Source organism: Vombatus ursinus, unplaced genomic scaffold (assembly GCF_900497805.2).
Source record: "Vombatus ursinus unplaced genomic scaffold, bare-nosed wombat genome assembly UNPS02014830.1, whole genome shotgun sequence".
Lineage (NCBI taxonomy): Eukaryota > Metazoa > Chordata > Mammalia > Diprotodontia > Vombatidae > Vombatus > Vombatus ursinus.
Genome location: NW_020954608.1, coordinates 12843388 through 12860391, shown reverse-complemented (window position 1 = coordinate 12860391; position 17004 = coordinate 12843388). Strand labels below are relative to the sequence as shown.

The 17004-nt window shown below is 33.8% G+C and overlaps 1 protein-coding gene across 2 annotated transcripts in view; it reads right to left on the bottom strand.

The window, feature by feature from the left end:
• The window catches only part of ORC5 (origin recognition complex subunit 5), a 95473-nt gene that overhangs the window by 36918 nt on the left and 41551 nt on the right, over positions 1–17004 (bottom strand). Inside the window, exons 11-13 of one of the 2 annotated variants that reach the window (XM_027838849.1) lie at positions 12576–12608; positions 9709–9756; positions 6515–6625 (exon numbers count right to left, since the gene is read on the bottom strand). In XM_027838849.1, the coding sequence (XP_027694650.1) occupies positions 6515–6625; positions 9709–9756; positions 12576–12608 (192 nt within the window). The remainder of the gene's footprint in view (positions 1–6514; positions 6626–9708; positions 9757–12575; positions 12609–17004) is intronic. The other variant, XM_027838850.1, reaches the window with a different exon arrangement.

The window sequence follows — 17004 nt, the reverse complement described above, 5'->3', positions numbered from 1 at the left end:
GGGACAGTATTTTATAGGGCTATAAGTTCCAGATTACCACAGTCTTCAAAGAACTAGAAGTAAGGATCGCATAGGATAATGGAAAGGGACGTGCTACGAGTCACCAGGCTAAAACACATTACAAAAGGAGCTACTCTGGAGAACTAGAATAAAGGATCAATGAAATACATAATTGAAAAGATGGGTTCATCATGTGGTGAAAGCAAGGGACTGTCAAGCACTGATTGTGTGCTCCTCTATTATTCTCACCTTGCAAAAGAAAGTCAGAAAACTGGGTGGATACTCTGTAATAAACTTATACGGAGAAATGGACAAGTACTGCATAGAACAGACAGGTGTGAGTATGTTTTTTTAACTGTAAAACTGAAGGGAATACATAATGATTGACTGTTTATAAGCAACCAAGAAAAAAAAACTCCATCACTTTTAGTGGTACCAATCCTGATTCATTTTCACATCAGTCACTCTCCAAACCCCTTACATGGAAAAATATAGAATATTACTTACAGAAACTGGAAAAATATATCTTTTACAGATAATAACTATGAAAAAAATTGACATCCAAAATGTATATCATATGGCTACAAATGTGTAAAAGAACTATGTTGCAACACATAAGTGGTAAAAGAATATGAAAAGGTAGGTCTCAATAGAAAAATATAAGCATGAACAAGAATCATACTTTTTAAATTCTCAAAATTTTTAATAACCAAGTACATGCAAATAAAAAAAACAACAGATTCTACCTCATAGCCATCAAATTGTTAAAGATGATATAAAACAATAAAATTCAGTGCTCATGTGGCTATGATAAAATAGGTAAACTGTTTCACTACTGTTACAATTGTAAATTTGTATAATCTTTTTAGAAACCAATACAGAATTAATTACATAATAAACAAAGAAAATGTGCATACCCTTTTACCTCCAATGGCTAACTTCCAAAGAGGTTAATGAAAGGTGGGAAAAAGCCTATATATAAAAAAAAAAATTTCAGCAGCACTATTTATATTCACAAAAAATAGAGATAAACGAGGTGATCATTAGGGAATGGTTGAATAAATATGGTATATGAATTTAATGAATTATAATTGAACCCTAAAATATTGTTATATGTTCCTAATGTCATTTTAAATCATATTAATAATATTTATTTTCTAAATATATAAAAAAAGAAAGTAAATTGATTATTTTACTTTGATAATTCTGTGGTACTTAGGCCACAATTTATTTCTCTATAGATTCAGTGTCATGAATCTCTACTTCTGAATTATTAAGAATGTTTCTCAAAGTTATATAAAATAATATAGTAATGGTAGGAAAAAGTAGTATTGATTATTCATGAAAGTAATTTAAACAGACTGAAATAATAGTTTAAATTTGGGATTTAAACTAATGTCTACCTAATGTAGATATATCCAAAATGTTAATTTAGGTACAGAAAATGATTAATAAAATGATAATTTGTTTTCATTTACCTAAATACATGATAAATTATCATTTCAAAACATTCACCATTGCCCCCAAGGGGAAAAAACTATAGATGAGGTAAATTTGGAGTATTGATTCATAAAATCATATATTTCAAATGATTTTAAAAATCACTATACAAAACACTAATGTTATTATAATGGCTCAAAATTAACTAATTAAAAAGGACTATGTTCATTGTATTTAAGTCATTAAAAAACTATGCTTTCCATAAACCATAATATATGGCCATTTAGAGATTTTTAAGTACTCTACTAAACATGTCACTAAATGAAAGAAATATAACCAACATTTCTTCTTAAAGTGTTAATTATTCAATATGCTACCTATCAAATGATACCAAAAGGATCAAGAAAGCTTATCCAACATACTTTGTATATCTGAATATATTTTGCATATGACATGCATTTATAGATACTTTAAATTCTCCAAGAATAACATGCCTCTTCTAAAAAAACACAACTTTCCCAAAGAAGTTGCTTCTCATAATTTTCTACAGATCCTTGACTTATCATAATTAAAAAAATTAAAACTTTAAGCTTCCTCCATTAAAACATTAAGCCAGAATACTTGCTAGTCCCAAAACATAAATTGATTTTTTCTCTTTCAGTAATAACCTTCTTTTAATTATAAGCAGTTTACATTTGGAGAGGAAACAGAAATTTAAAGTAAATTTGCAAGGTTATTTAGAATCATAAAAGTACTGCCAATATCCTTGTAGACATTATACTCAAATGCAAAAGTACGGTGGTCTACTTGAATACTACTCTGAAAACTGATACTAATTCCTTTAAAAGAAAAAAAAATCACATAACTAGAATTTTCCAGTAAAAATAAAAGCAAAAGAGATAAAATTCATAAGGTAAATGGCACTTAGGAGATATTTAATTTATGTAGTTTAGAGTTAGTGAATGGAGAAGAAAAGGAAAAGAAGAAAAACAACAACTCCAATAATTAAAGCCTTGTCAACTATTAGGGAAAATAATGAGGAGACATATATTCATTTTTACTTGAATTTTTTAAAAAAAGGACAGTGTTAATAATTGTTGATTATGAGGCAAATCCTTCAATTGTAAATGTTCAAAGGTACAAACATTAAAAAAATAAGAGACTTAATAAATGTAAAAATAAAAAAAATAAAAATGTCTTCTCATTACTTGCTGAAGAAACACTAAAACAGAATTTCCATGTGAATTTCACACAGAAACATAAAAAAATTCAGGGTATATGTCAAATTGCCTGCCTTCTCAAAGGGGGGGAGGAGAGAGACAGAGAGAGAAAGAGAGAGAGAATTTGGAACTTAAAATTTGAAAAAAGAATGTTAAAATTGTTTTTACATATAATTGGGGAAAATATTAAATATTAAATTTGAGATATAGAAGGCAAGGAAATTAAAGGGGAAACAGAAACTTGAAAAAAAATTCAGGATAAAGAATGTAAAATAAACCCTAAAAGCAGATAATTCACTAAATTATAGAGCCTTAATATGTTATATATTCAACACATCATTAAAAGGCAGATTTAAAGTCAATTACATTTTTTGTTCTACTATTCTTCACTCTTTTCTCAAGGCAAACAGTGATTTTTTTTACATATATATTAAAAACATGTGTGTGTGTGTGTGTGTGTGTGTGTGTGTGTGACAGACAGAGAGATAGAGAATTAGAGAAAGCCAAAGTATTGTTGCTGTAAGCTTATAATTTACTTTAAGGTAGTGAAGACATTTAACATCACTGCAAAGACAGTCTCCAATTTTTATTTTGGGCATAAATTTTTTTTTTTTGCATAAGAAATGAATATCATGAAAGATCATTTATATCAATATCAATGTTCTTTCCTCAGAGGAACCATATTTTCTAAATCAATTTATGGTATTTTTCTTAAGTATAATAGATTGTATAAATAAGGACTAATAACTGTGAGTGCATGAGTAATGTTTTCAATATTTATGTGACAATGCTGCCATCTAGTGTACGTAAAGTTATACTACTATTTTTAAATGTATTAAGCATTCTCTTCAAAGAAAGGCAGCCGTGAGTAATGGATAATGAACTGGTCTAGGAACCAGGACTACCTGGGTTCAAGTCATACCACTGACACATACTTGCTGTATGATCCTGGGAAAACTACTTACTCTTACAGAGCTTGAGGCAACTCCCTAAGATGACAAGTTTCCAAAAAAGTACTGACCTACAAAGGGAGATCGAGTTCTTGACCAGGAAAATAGAAGTATCTTAATGTGAAGTCATGCATTCTCTATTCCTATTGAGTATTTAAAGGACTAGGAAGTGTACATAGATTAAGTATACTCACTCTGCCAATTAAGCCACACAATTTAAGTCTAAGCTAAGAACACCTTTATAGTATTCTCAAGTGATTTCTGAATTTGTTTCAGAATTTCTGATTTGTTTAGTTTTCTGCTTTTTCCTTAATGCTCTCCTTTCACACTGGAAAGAAGATTGGCACATGCCAATCACTCCCAGGCCTTGTACTACTATGACTACAAGTTCAACAATGAAGACATGAATGAGGACTACTACCACCACTCACTGAATCAACAAGCCTCATTTAGCACCCACTATATATGTTAGGCACCAGGTAAATAAATATAAAGAATCAAACAATCTCTATTCTTTAAGAAGTCTGCATTCTACGGGGGAGACGCAGACTAAATACATACAGAATAGAGAACAAATACAGGCAGTAAGGAAGCAAAGGCGTTAGCAGTTGGGAGGAAAGGCAGAAAACCTCACATATTATCATCTAATTTTATCCTTATTGTAAGCCTGTGATAGAAAGGCCTTAAGGTACATGTAAACTTAATAAATTTACTCCATCACATAACAGAATGTGAGAGATAATGTGGGCATATCAGAAAGAGCTTCTGCATCAGGACACTTAGTTTTAAGTTCTGATTCCCAATGCTTCATTAGCTGTGTGATCGATCATAAACAGCTTAATCTCTGAGGCTGTTTTCAGATCCATCTCTTAGTTCGAGCTTATTAATTAAAATCGGCTATCTATTTATGAAATTCTTATCTCAATAACAAATGAAATGAAATTTCTGACTGGAAGTTTGCTTTCAGTAAGTGAGAGCTAAAAAGTTTTTTTTTTTTCTGGAACAAAAGCGAACAGCCTGTAATATTAATATTCCTTCTTAAAATATAGGTCAAGTCACTTCAAAAAATTTTATATAGCCTCATTTGTTAAGGCACATATATTCTTTATTTTTATAGAATTGCTGCCACCTAGTGAATTATTTTTGAAACAGACGTTAACTAAAAAATCTGATAATGGCTGACTTCCTAATACCAACTGCCATTAGGCAAAACAATGAATAACAATCTCTGTAAATACTAGGGAAATACATGCAAATAATGTTACAGAAAAAATAACTTCTCTGCCTCAAGTCTTTCCTCACTGCAGTCCACCCTCCAGTCTATCATGTCCTCCTGATGTTTAGGTCTGAATAAGCTACCCCTGGTATTTAATAAAATCCAGTGGCTTCCTATTACCACCAGAATCAAATAAAAAATCCTCAGTTTGGCATTAAAGTCCTTCAAAACCCGAGTCTTTCCTACCATTCCAATGCTCTTACCTTTTACTCCCCCTAATGTAGTTTATGGCCTTCTGGATGTTCCTGAACATAAGACACTCCCTATCCCAGCTCTGCATTTTCACCAGATGTCTCTCATCCCTAGAATTCTCTCCCTCATCTCTATTTTCTGACTTCCTTCAAGTCTCAGCTAAAATCCTAACTTCTATAAGAAGGCCAGCCCAACTGAACACAACTGTCATCCTTTTAGGATTACCTCTATTATTTGTTCATAGTAGTTTGTATGTTCTCTTCCCCATTAGAACGAGCTCCTTGAGGATACAGGCACTGATTTTGCTGGTATTTGTATCCTTAGTGCTTAGTACAATGCCTGGCACATAGTAAGCTTTTAAGGAATACTTGTTGATCAACTTATTAATTGGTCAAATTGGAATTCATTTATATAATGGAAAAAAAATTTCTGGAGTCAGAGAACCTGGATTCAAATTTTACCTTTGAAAATTACTAAACAAATATCTGTAAAATGAGGACTAGATGGTCTCTGAATTACAGATCTATGCCTTCCAAGTACAGCTCCATGATCTTATAATTTCTGATCTTAATTACAGGCATTATTTCAGATGGGCATTATTATTTCTGATCTTAATTACTTAAATTTTATAAATAAGTAAAGTTCAATCACATAAAAATTGAAAATTAATCAAGCTAAAGCCTTTAACAAATACTAATGTGGCCTAAAGGTTAACAGCCTGATTCTCTATGTTCCCAATTTTTCTCTAAACATTATTAAATTTTCCTAAATACTGACTTAACTCTGAGATACTGACAGGAAAGAACAGCTATCTTATTTTTGTAACAATATCAATTAAAACCAAACCACATTTTCTTCAACAATAGAAATATCTAAGAGCAAGAATTTTGGCAAATAGAAGCACTTGTACTATGTTCTCAAAACAAAAACAAGAATTCCAATGTATATATTTGCAATACAATGAAGGATATTCATAAGTTTGTATCTCCGCTTTGCATGTGCTCCCTTGCATGTAGGTTCAACTCCACAGAATAAGAGACTCCCTGGTGTCTGTTTCCCACCCTCTGAATATCCTGCCTCCTTTTATGTGCTGTCTACTCACTTTCCATTGTAAGCTACTTGGTGGTAGGGAATGTCTTTCTTTTTATTAATTGCATCTCCAGCACTTAGCACAGTTCCTAGCACATAGTATGCACATAATAAATGTTTATTGGATTGGATTAATTATAACCTCCACTCTCCACAAAGAGTCTAGACCTAAAACTTTAAACTAGTGAGAAACTGTTCATTTTTTTTTACACACAAACACTTTCTTCTTTCACATTAATTAACACCATACTTTTTTAAAAGTGTAATTTTTATCAGATATAGTGTGACATTTTGAGGAGCTCCCAAAAGATGATGGAAAAATAAGATAATATAAAATCTATACTCACCTGGGAGAAGATATTTGCAGTTGGAGCAACTCTGCTGTCCACAATACTGTATAATATTGCTAACAATCTGTCCAGAGGAAATGGCTTTGGTCCAAGAAGATGATTGCTAGTCTGTAAGAAAGAGATCAATTAAATAGATTTTTCCTAGAAGCTGAGCACCCTTATTTATTGCACTGCAAAATCCTAAAGGCAATATATTTACACTTTACATAGTCCCTGAAGGAAAACCCTGAAAACTATTCAACCTAAAATCTCTAACAAATATGAGTACTGTAAGTCAAAACTTTGCAAGACTCTTCATGGTCAAGATTTTTAAAAAAAAGTTTTCATTTAACACTTTCTGAATTTCCTTCTATTCCCTCTTTCAATACTGGCATTTGGACAGGGAAACATTATTCTCTATTCACTATTCTTAAAATTCAATTATGATAAATATCAGGTATTATCGTTTCGTTCTCAGATGTCAGTTAACAGTTTAGGGATGGATCACCTAAAGTAAATAATAATGAATATTTTATGATCTGTGTAGAAGACACTGTTGGTCTGAAAGCATGGAGATGGCAGATTTATAAAAATCTTGAGCTTAGGCCTAGAAAACTGTATTTATTTACAAGTAAAATGACATACAAATTTCATAATATACCACTTTGAGAAAAAGATAAATTTAAAATGCACTATGATCAGTGCTCAATGAGCTTTTACCTAATATATTTATCAGTAATCAGAAAATAATTTAATGTATAAAAATTATTATTTTTAGAAAGTAAGATCTTAAAAAGTAAGAGAATAACTCACTACAGTGGCAAGATTTGGAGTAGGAGGACCTGGATTTGAATCCTACCTCAAATTTACTAAAAGGAAAGGCATTACCCTTCTCTAGATCTGTTTCCTTAATTCGAAAAATGAGTCAATCAGACTTAGACGATCTTTAAAGTTATTGTTCAGTTGTGTTCGACTCTTTGTGACCCCATTTTGGGTTTTCTTGACAAAGATACTGGAGTTGCTTGCCATTTCCTTTTACAGCTCATTTTATATATGAGGAAACTGAGGCAAACAGGGTTAAGTGACTTGCCCAGGGTCACACAGCCTCAGGCCTCTGACATACTTGAACTCGGGAAGATAAATCTTCCTCACTTCAGGCTCAGCACTTTACCCACTGTGCCACCTAGCTTCCCAGATCTTTAAAGTTACTTCCTGATAAAGTCTTCATTATGGTATGGAGGTAATCCTGTTTTCCTGAAAGCTCTATCCCAGGATATAAGCTCTGCCTGACTCTAGTAACCTGAAAAGACTTTGAGTACTCATCTTATGATCTTCATCAGCAGCCATGGACTCAATTATCACCTCTATGCTGATGATTCTCTTACTTAGTCCTAACCTCTCTGCTGACCTCCAGTCTTGTATCTCCAATTGCCTCTTAGAAATCTTAAATTTAACACATCCCCCAAAACCCTTCTGTCTTCCTAACTTCTCAATTCCAGGTGAAGGTATCACCATCCTCCCCGTCTCCCAGGCACACAACTTCTCACTCTCCATATCCACTCTGTTGCCAAGACCTGTTGATTTTACCTTTGCAACATCTCTGTAATATGGTCCCTCTTATGCTACCACTACCTGATGTAGACCCTCATCAACTATGCCTGGACTACTGCAATAAGCTGTTAGTTGGTCTCCCTGCCATAGGTCTCTCTCCACTCCAGTCACGCAGCTGACAAAATGATGTCCTTAAAACAGCGGTCTAACCATATCACTCTCCACTCCCGTACTTAATAAACTCCAGGGGCTCCCTATTACCTCCAGGATCAAATAGAAAATCCTGCTTAGCATTCACAGTCCTTCACAAGTTGGCCCCTCTCCTTACTCTTTTAGTCTTCTTGTATTTTACACCTTCTCTATTCACCCATTCTGCTCTCCTGTGACAGTGGCCTCCTTGCTGTTCGGCCCCCAACACACACTCTAACTCCCCACTCCAGACATCATCACTGGCCTTCACCTCAGTTTGGAATGTTCTTTCTCATCTCCACCTCCAGGCTTCCTTGGCTTCCTTCAAATCCCAGCTAAAATGCCACCTTCTACAAGAAGCTCTTCCTGATCCCCCTTAATTCCAGTGTCTTCTCTTTGTTCATCGTCTCCAATTTATTCTCTTTTTGTCATATATATATATATATACATAGTTGTTTGCATTTTGTCTACCCCACTGGACCGTGAGCTCCTTAAGCTCAGGCCATCCACAAAATGTGATAGTGTATCAGGCTTAAAGGTTCCAACGATTTGATCTTGTAGATGGGGGAATGAACTTGCAACTCCTAAGCTGTCTTTGCATCTGGAGACATGAAGGTACTTTGAAGTTAGTAAAAAGACGCTCAAAATATTTATATCTTGTTGAAAGCTATATTTTTCAAGGGAACAAAGAAAAAGCACTAGGAAAAAAGATCATGCTTTAAAGAATTTTTGTCATAGTCATACTTTTCTATTCAGCATTTTTATCTTTCTTGAGTATTATTATTAATTTAAATTATTTCTGGAAAAAAAACCCTCACATTTTTCTATTCCTTTAAATGTGAATTTAAAAAGTTTTGTACATTCAGAAATGTGATTTGATTTTATATAGAGAGCAAAACTTTGACACACCTCTAATGTCAAAATGAAAATATAAATGTCATTTACGTGGTATGTCTTTTGTTACCTGATACTCTGACAACCAGCTATACATGCTACAATTGTAAAGTGGTCTCATTTCTTACTCTCAATGCCCTCTATTTGAGGCATAAGAATAATTTAGATTCTGTAATGTTGTGAGACAATCTAAGAGAACAGAAAGAGAGCTGGGTACAACCTCTCGGGGTTACCATCTAACAAGATTCAAACTTTCCACGATTTAAAGTTTAATGAATTGCTGTGGCCAAAAAAAGCTATACGTAGACAACTTTTGGGTGAAGAACCTCCCTGTTCTTAACCAGAATGGTCCTGATACAAGAGATTTACAATCTAATTAGAACACTTCTGGTAAAGCCTTTAAGAACTCACAATCACTTACATCTCAAAAGGAGGCACCAGAGTAAGGTTTTAGAAAACTTTCTGCCCCATCACTTCAGTGAAATACATAAATCTAAACTATTAATGATGTCTCCATTTCCTACGAAGAAATGCACACAGCAAGATTTTTCTTATGAAAATAATGAAAATGGAAATACCTTTTCGTGTTTTTTCATAAAACTAGCTTTCTTGATTTTTCCATGATGCTGAAAATGAATAAAAAAAAAACTGAAAAAAGGATCAACAATCAATCAACCAAAAAACATTTAAGTACCCATTACATATTAGGCATTGGGGACACAAGTACAAAGAATGTAACGTGTCTATTATATATGCAAATGCATAGAATAAATATAAATAAAGATAAGAGTGTTAAATATAACATAATTTGAGAGGAAAGCAGGGGTGCGCTAGAGCCACCTCATACCATCTAACTGTTAAAATTTCAGTGTGAGTATTTATACCATGGAAATCAGCAAATGACACAAATCACAGTTTGATTGTTTTGTTAATTGCTTAGACTTAAGTGACAGAGAAAATTTTAGTAATGCAAATTAAACTTAAAAATGTGTCTGAGCATTTTGCTTTTCAGTCAGGTAAACATCTACCAACATAACCCTGGAGGAAGGACATTAGCCCCTAAAGAGAAGAGGAAAGGTTTTATATGGAAAGAGGTATTTATTTGAACTGAGCCTTGAAGGAAAAGAGGGATTCTGTGAGGTATAGCTAAGGTAGGAGCGAATTTCAGGCCAAGTGGAAAACTCCTGCAAAGGTAGTGATAGGATATAGGAGTGTAGTGTAATAAAGAGAAGGCCAGATTGGAAAGATCTCAGGGTATGAGAGGGGGAATAATGAACAATGAGGCTAGAGAGATGATTAAAGGAAACATACAACTTGGCTAATTACAAAAGAGTTCCATGTGAAAAGAACAAAGTTTCACTGATCTGAACTGTTATTTGCATCATTCACAGTATCCTCTTATAATTTTGTGTTTCATTTACTTCTATAATTGAATACATAACAGATCTGTCATTTTATCAGTGTAGGTATCGTCTCCTTTGATGCAAGAACACAACCCTTATAAATTTTGGTAGAATTTTGTGAGCTGCTATGACCATAATATTTCATCACTTAGTGACCAGCCTTTTGGTGAAAAGCCTTTTTCAACTTTGTGTCAGTTGATCAATAAGCATTTATTAAGTATTTGTTGACCTGATTTGTAAAATTTAATTCTTGTTGATGTGAATTGAATAGATTTGATTTAGAACTTGGAAAAGGTTGAAATTTGTTTTTATATTATCTATGAGCAAAGAATTCCAAGTAATAGAGCAGGGGGCCTTATCAACCTTAAGAGAAATATTTTTAAATACTTAAAGCAAACTATTTCTATGAAAATTTAGATGGAAGCTGCTAATTTCAAATTAATCTCATCTAGTTATTGAGGCAGATTGATGAACTCTTATTTAGAAATATTTTGTAATAGCTAGCTGTCCAATTTGAATTACTGTATAGGCTACGTGACTTTTCCCCCACCTTAAAACATCTCTTAGACGACAACATCTAGAAGTTAAATATTCCAAAATTACAGGCATTCAGAGTTAAAAAGGATGTTAAAGGCCACTTGATCCAATCTATAAATGACCAAGAATGCCCTCTACAACATTTCTAACAAATGATCACCTCTGACAACCTATAACACTCCTGGTGACTCATATGGGAACATTTCCCTTAGCCTCAGTTTCCTCATGTGAAAAAGAGTAGGACTAAATAGCCCCTAATGTCCCTTTTAATTCCAGATTTATGATCCTACTGTGGGTGGGGAGGTTACACTGCTAGAAATAACCTATCAAGCTTTGGTAAAGACAATGAAGTCTTGGGTGGTAGTGAAAATATGCACTGTTGTGTGATCCTTTGGTGTTTCTTAGACTCCATTTTGTAATTCTGACTGGTAATGCGGTTTTAATTTGCTATGAAAATTTAGCAGGCTTGTCAAACCCCTGTGTATCTCGGTAAGTTACCATCTCCAACCCTGTTTCTTGGTAGATGGTACCATCAAGATGGTTCAAGATTAGAACATGGAGCAGTCCCTTCACCTACCCTGCAACCAGATGGTCAGGGGAATATCCTTGAAGGACCCTATACAAACACCATTTAAATCGCGAGTCAGTGCAGCAGTCCCTGCCAGCCTCTTGACTGCATTTTTGTCTTCCACCCTAGGCTGATATACTTCTTATTCCCTTAGTGCCCTGTCCCCCAGGGTATTCCCTTCCCCTTCCTCCCAGTTTTACTGCTTGCACCAGTCAACTGAACCACGTAGATGGGAAATAGGCTGAGCATGAAACATTGACCAAAGCTGAGACTAAGTTTTCTGGCAGCATCACCCCCCTGAATGAGGTAGGACAGGAAGCCTTACTGCCACTCTCTATTTTTTTCCAGAAAATACAAGATCACTGAAAATTCAGATCACTGAACTTTGTGCTTCAATAGTAAGAAGCTCTTTCTCCTTAGGTCCAAAAGTCACTGACCAAAACTGGGTCTAGGACTGTCAGCAACCATACATTCAGGGGTACCACTTGCCTTCACTGAAAAGAGTGAGGGCCTTGAGGTCAATTAGGGATTAGGAACTCCTGCTCACCCCTTAGGTCCAAATGTTGATGACCAGGGCTGGGACGAGGAGCCATATTTTTTTGGGAAGGACTTCCTGTTTTCACCAAAGTGAACAAGGGCTAGGGATCTGAACCTCAGTGATGGAATTTCCTTCTCATTTTGTCCCTTAGATCCATAGTCTCTGACCAGGGCTAGGAATCTTGGACTTGATGCCACTGCCCCAATGGAAGGGAGTTCCTCCCCTACTGTGGTCAAGGACAGTCTTTTATTCCTAAAACTACATGCACAAAAACCTGAAGACCTTGGTAGGGAGGAGAGAGATGGCAATGTCTTTTTCTATTTCTGATGTTTGTTGAAAATGAGAGCTTTAGGGGGAAAAAAAAGAAATTAAGGAAATAACTGGTTAAGAAGATTGTACCTGTGAAGAAGATTTTGACTTCTGTACCACAGCCTAAACAAAGAAACGAAGGAGTAAAAATACTGGGGAGTGGTAAAATATATATTTGCCTTAGAATAATAAAACAAGCTTGTATTATCCAAATGACCTTTTCTTCATATTTGAAGATCCTCTCTCTACTTGCATGCAACATACAATGTCACTGAAATTATTAATTTAACCATCAGGCGTCTTAGGAATTTGAAGCAGTTTTTTTTCTCCGCATCACTAACATATGAACTCTTTCAATAAATTCTTCATTGCATGTATTCAGAAGCTCTCAAAAGTTTTCTTATATTTTCTTTCCTGCATTATGACATTTAAGTTTTTTGACTGGTCATGCACATACTATCATTAAAGTCATATACTTTGACTTCTATAGAATTCATGTGCTTTTAACATTGTTGCCTTTTCCTTTTCTCCTTTTAAATTTTCTTCCATTTCGTATTTTTGTTAACCTCTTTCACTTTAGATTCTTCAACATAGATTCAATTTGTTTTCTAATGTGTTTAAATTTTGCTTTCAGAGTTATAATTTCTGACTTTATTCATTCCTTATTTTAATAAACTTTATTTATCTTTTGAACTATTCTGCACTAAGTTCTTCCATATTCTCTAGGGAATCTTTATGAGTCTATTCTCCATCAGGCACTACTGGTTCATTTTTCTTCTTTCTTTTCTCCTTTGTATTCTCTTTGAGGTCTTACTCATTCTTCCTTCTACTTTCAAGATCTCTACTGATTTAGCTGTTTGAGCTCTGGATTTTTATTGAGTCTTTTCCTCTTTATATCTCTGATGTTTTTAGTTGCAGTTGTTGTATTTTTTGCTTCTTCTTAAAATTATCCTGCCACTTACTTTTTGGCCCCTCTGCTTTGCTGGTAAGTAGACGGCTGAAGCTGGGCTGTAAGGCTCTTTTAGACTCCTAACATTGAGAAACAGGATTCATTAACCCAGGTCCTTCACAGTTCTCTAATATATGCAAAAAGAAATTATGTGCCAGATATAGAATGATTACAACTAAATCCATAAAAGACAAAAGTAGGTAAAAATTCTTTATAAATTAACAGTAGAAGACTCTTAATACTTCCCAACCCCTTCTCCCCTACCAGTAGTGGGGCAAATTCAAGCATACTCAGGCTGGTGCAGAACATGGCTGTAGGATAGAAACTTTACTATTGCAATCACCTACACCAACCTATATTCTGCAGGCAGTGGCACATGCTGATTCAGTTCAGTCATATGAAGGAAAGGAAGAGAAATGAGTGAGGAATCAGGAGGGCTGCTAGAGTGGACAGATGCAGGGAGCTTGAAGGAAAGGAGGCCAAAACCCAGTTGAGACAGTTCTTCCCCCTCTGAGGTTATTCAGGGCAGGGACCCAGGTTGCTGAATCCTATATCCTGTTCCATGGACTCATTTTCTATTATATTAGCAATATAATTATTTTTAAAAAAGATTTCTTCATTTTTTTTAAAAGCATGGTTTATTCGAACTTCAGTCTTCATTCCCCTTACATTTTGTTTGTTTCTGACAAGGTTTTTATTTTATCCTGTGATTTTTACCAGGCTCAATTATTATTTAATTTACATTAATTTAATTTATTTAATTAACATATCACTTATCCATCTGAGTATATCTTTCCAGAAGTCTTCTGTTGTTTTTCTATCTGTGAAGTTCCCAGTTCTTTAGTTATTTTGATGCTCCTTAGCAGAATTTTTTGTTATCAGAATTTTATTTGGTACTTTAGCTATTTTAGCTAATTTTTATTTATGTAGTTTTTAAATACTATTTTTCCTTACTGGTATTTCTATTGACTGTTTTTGATATAGATGCAAAAAGCCTGATTCCTTTTTAAATCTCTTATTCCATCATCTCAACATGAAAGCCATATTTTTTCCCCCACTGAGCATTTAACAATCCCTACCAAAATCCTACTCAAATACTTTATTATGGTATAGATGTCACCTTGGTTTCTTCTAGGAAATGCCAACAGAGATTAGTGATCTCATTGTTATGTTTTTTTCTTCCAATGAAGCAAATGATAACCAATTCATGCCTGCTTAACTTGTGCTATTCTTGTCCACATTCTCCTACAAACTCAACCCAGTAAGTCCATCCAGGGTGCTGACAACTTTTTCACCATTTGACAGCATAAGGATTCCAGAAAAACACACAGGCTGTCCAATGGTTATCTATTATTCTTTCAATGTGACCAACCAGTCTTCTTTTTTGCTTATACAATTAATTAGTTAATGACATCCTTTCTTCAAGTTCTCATTTTTAACTTCTTTGCAAGGGATTGCGGCCTACTCATGTCTCCCTTTAGCTACCACTTCTATATTCTAGTTTCCTTTACAGTGAGAATGTTAAGACTGAAATGATTCAGTTCAATCAGTAATATCTGTATTTATTGGTCACTGGACAAGTATCTCACATTTAGAGTGCCAAATGCTAAGTTAAAGTTCATAACTGGTTTAAAAATTATGAGATCGCTAGCATCTTCTGCTACCTTCTTTCCACTACTGTGACATATCATTTTAGAAGCTGAAGGAGATTGACCAATAGCAAGGAGTCAGTTTGTACTTTTGTAAACTTCATGGGCTGTAGTGGCCAAAAAATTATTGGTGTCCAGCCTACTGCTGAGAAGACCAAGCTAGAAAGGTTTCAAAAACAGATAAGGAACCATTTCTCATTCAATGGCCAGTCTAGTTTGGAGGAGCTCATCACCAAAAGTCTGTTTTCAGCTTAATTTTTGGTTCCAACAGCTCATGTAGATCTTCAATTAAAGCATGAATGGTTTGTGATTTGCATCAGAAGAGAAAGTACTCACCCTGATGAAGTAATAGCTCTTTTTAAGCTTGCAGAATACCCCTAAAAAAGTAATCCTAATGTGGCTTCACAGGTTAAGCATTTCCCCTCATCTCCACAAAAATTGGCTTACACTTTTACACTAATTTTAGACTAATTCACACTTTTAAAGCAATTTTAAAACTGTAACTACAATATATGAATGTGCATTTATAAACAAAAGCCCGAGTTCATAAAGGACTAGCCAGGAAGTTACGTTTTATGAGGTATATGGTACAGCTAATTCAACAAAGGATAAATTTTAAAATATATTTAAAACCTATTTATATACAGTAACCACTTCAATAAACCCTAAAGTCATATTGTTGTTTTGAAGTTCACTAAAAACTTGAATCAGATGTGAAATCGAAATGTGAAAGATACTATTCCTAAAATTATTTTCACAGACCTCTTAATTGAATAAGTTGATTTAAAAGAATAAATCCAACAATGTTCCAAAGTGATTTCATTATACAAAATTAGAAATCAGGGAAATCAGTAATTATATTAAGGTTAGTCATCGCAAATGTTATAATAATCAAATTATTTTAGTGCATGGATAACATTGTAAGTAGACTACATGTATTATTTGTAATTACACTGTTATAAAGGTTAAAATAATTAAATTATTATTAGTGCATGGATACTATCCTGAATATCTATTACTTGTAATTTTGCTGCCTATTCAAATAATCTTTGCTTTAAAAAGTTGAATAAAAATACATCTAATAACATTAACAAATAGTGACAATTATTATTACAAATAGTGACTATTACACTGTAAGTGATTTTATGACTAGACTAAAGGAATTTCACAAAACAAAATTACAGCTATTAACCACTCTCCCACAAACTGGGATGCCAAAAGATATTTTCAAGTAATAGGTTGCTATTTTAAAGGTGTAAATGGCTAAATAAATGAAGGACAAATGGTACTGTAACAAATATACTACATTTTTATACTTAGGAAAACAAACTAGAAATTAGCCAAACTCCCAAGTTAGTACTATTATTTGCTATGGCAATAAGAATACTAAATTTAACAAATTTTATTACTACACTCAAGATTGATGTTTCAAAATCCAGCATACACTCAATGTTTCTATAAAACAAGGAAAAGGAATTTTCAGTTAAATTTAAAACAATTCAGAAAATATTCAAGGCCTACTACGTACTGAATATCAAGGGGGATACCAAAGAAATTTGGCACAATTTCTGGCTTCAAAGAGTTTAACATACAGAATCTGACGGGAAGTTTTTAAACATATGAAAAAAATTGAATAATAATAACAAGATGATAAATACTATAGGAGATTACAGTAAGGAGACTAAACAAGAACCTTAAAGTTCTCTTCAGTTCTAAAATTCAGCAGGGCCTATTTAAGGTGAACACTGAAGAGGAGGTAAGACTTGGCTAGACAGAGAACGTTCCATCCAGGAAGAACATCATAGCAAAGTTACTTAGATGAAAAACAGGTCAGGGATGATAAGGAGATCAATCTGAGCAGAGTATATTAGATACCAGTATGAGATAAAATTGAATAGGTATTTTTTCCCTATATTTTACA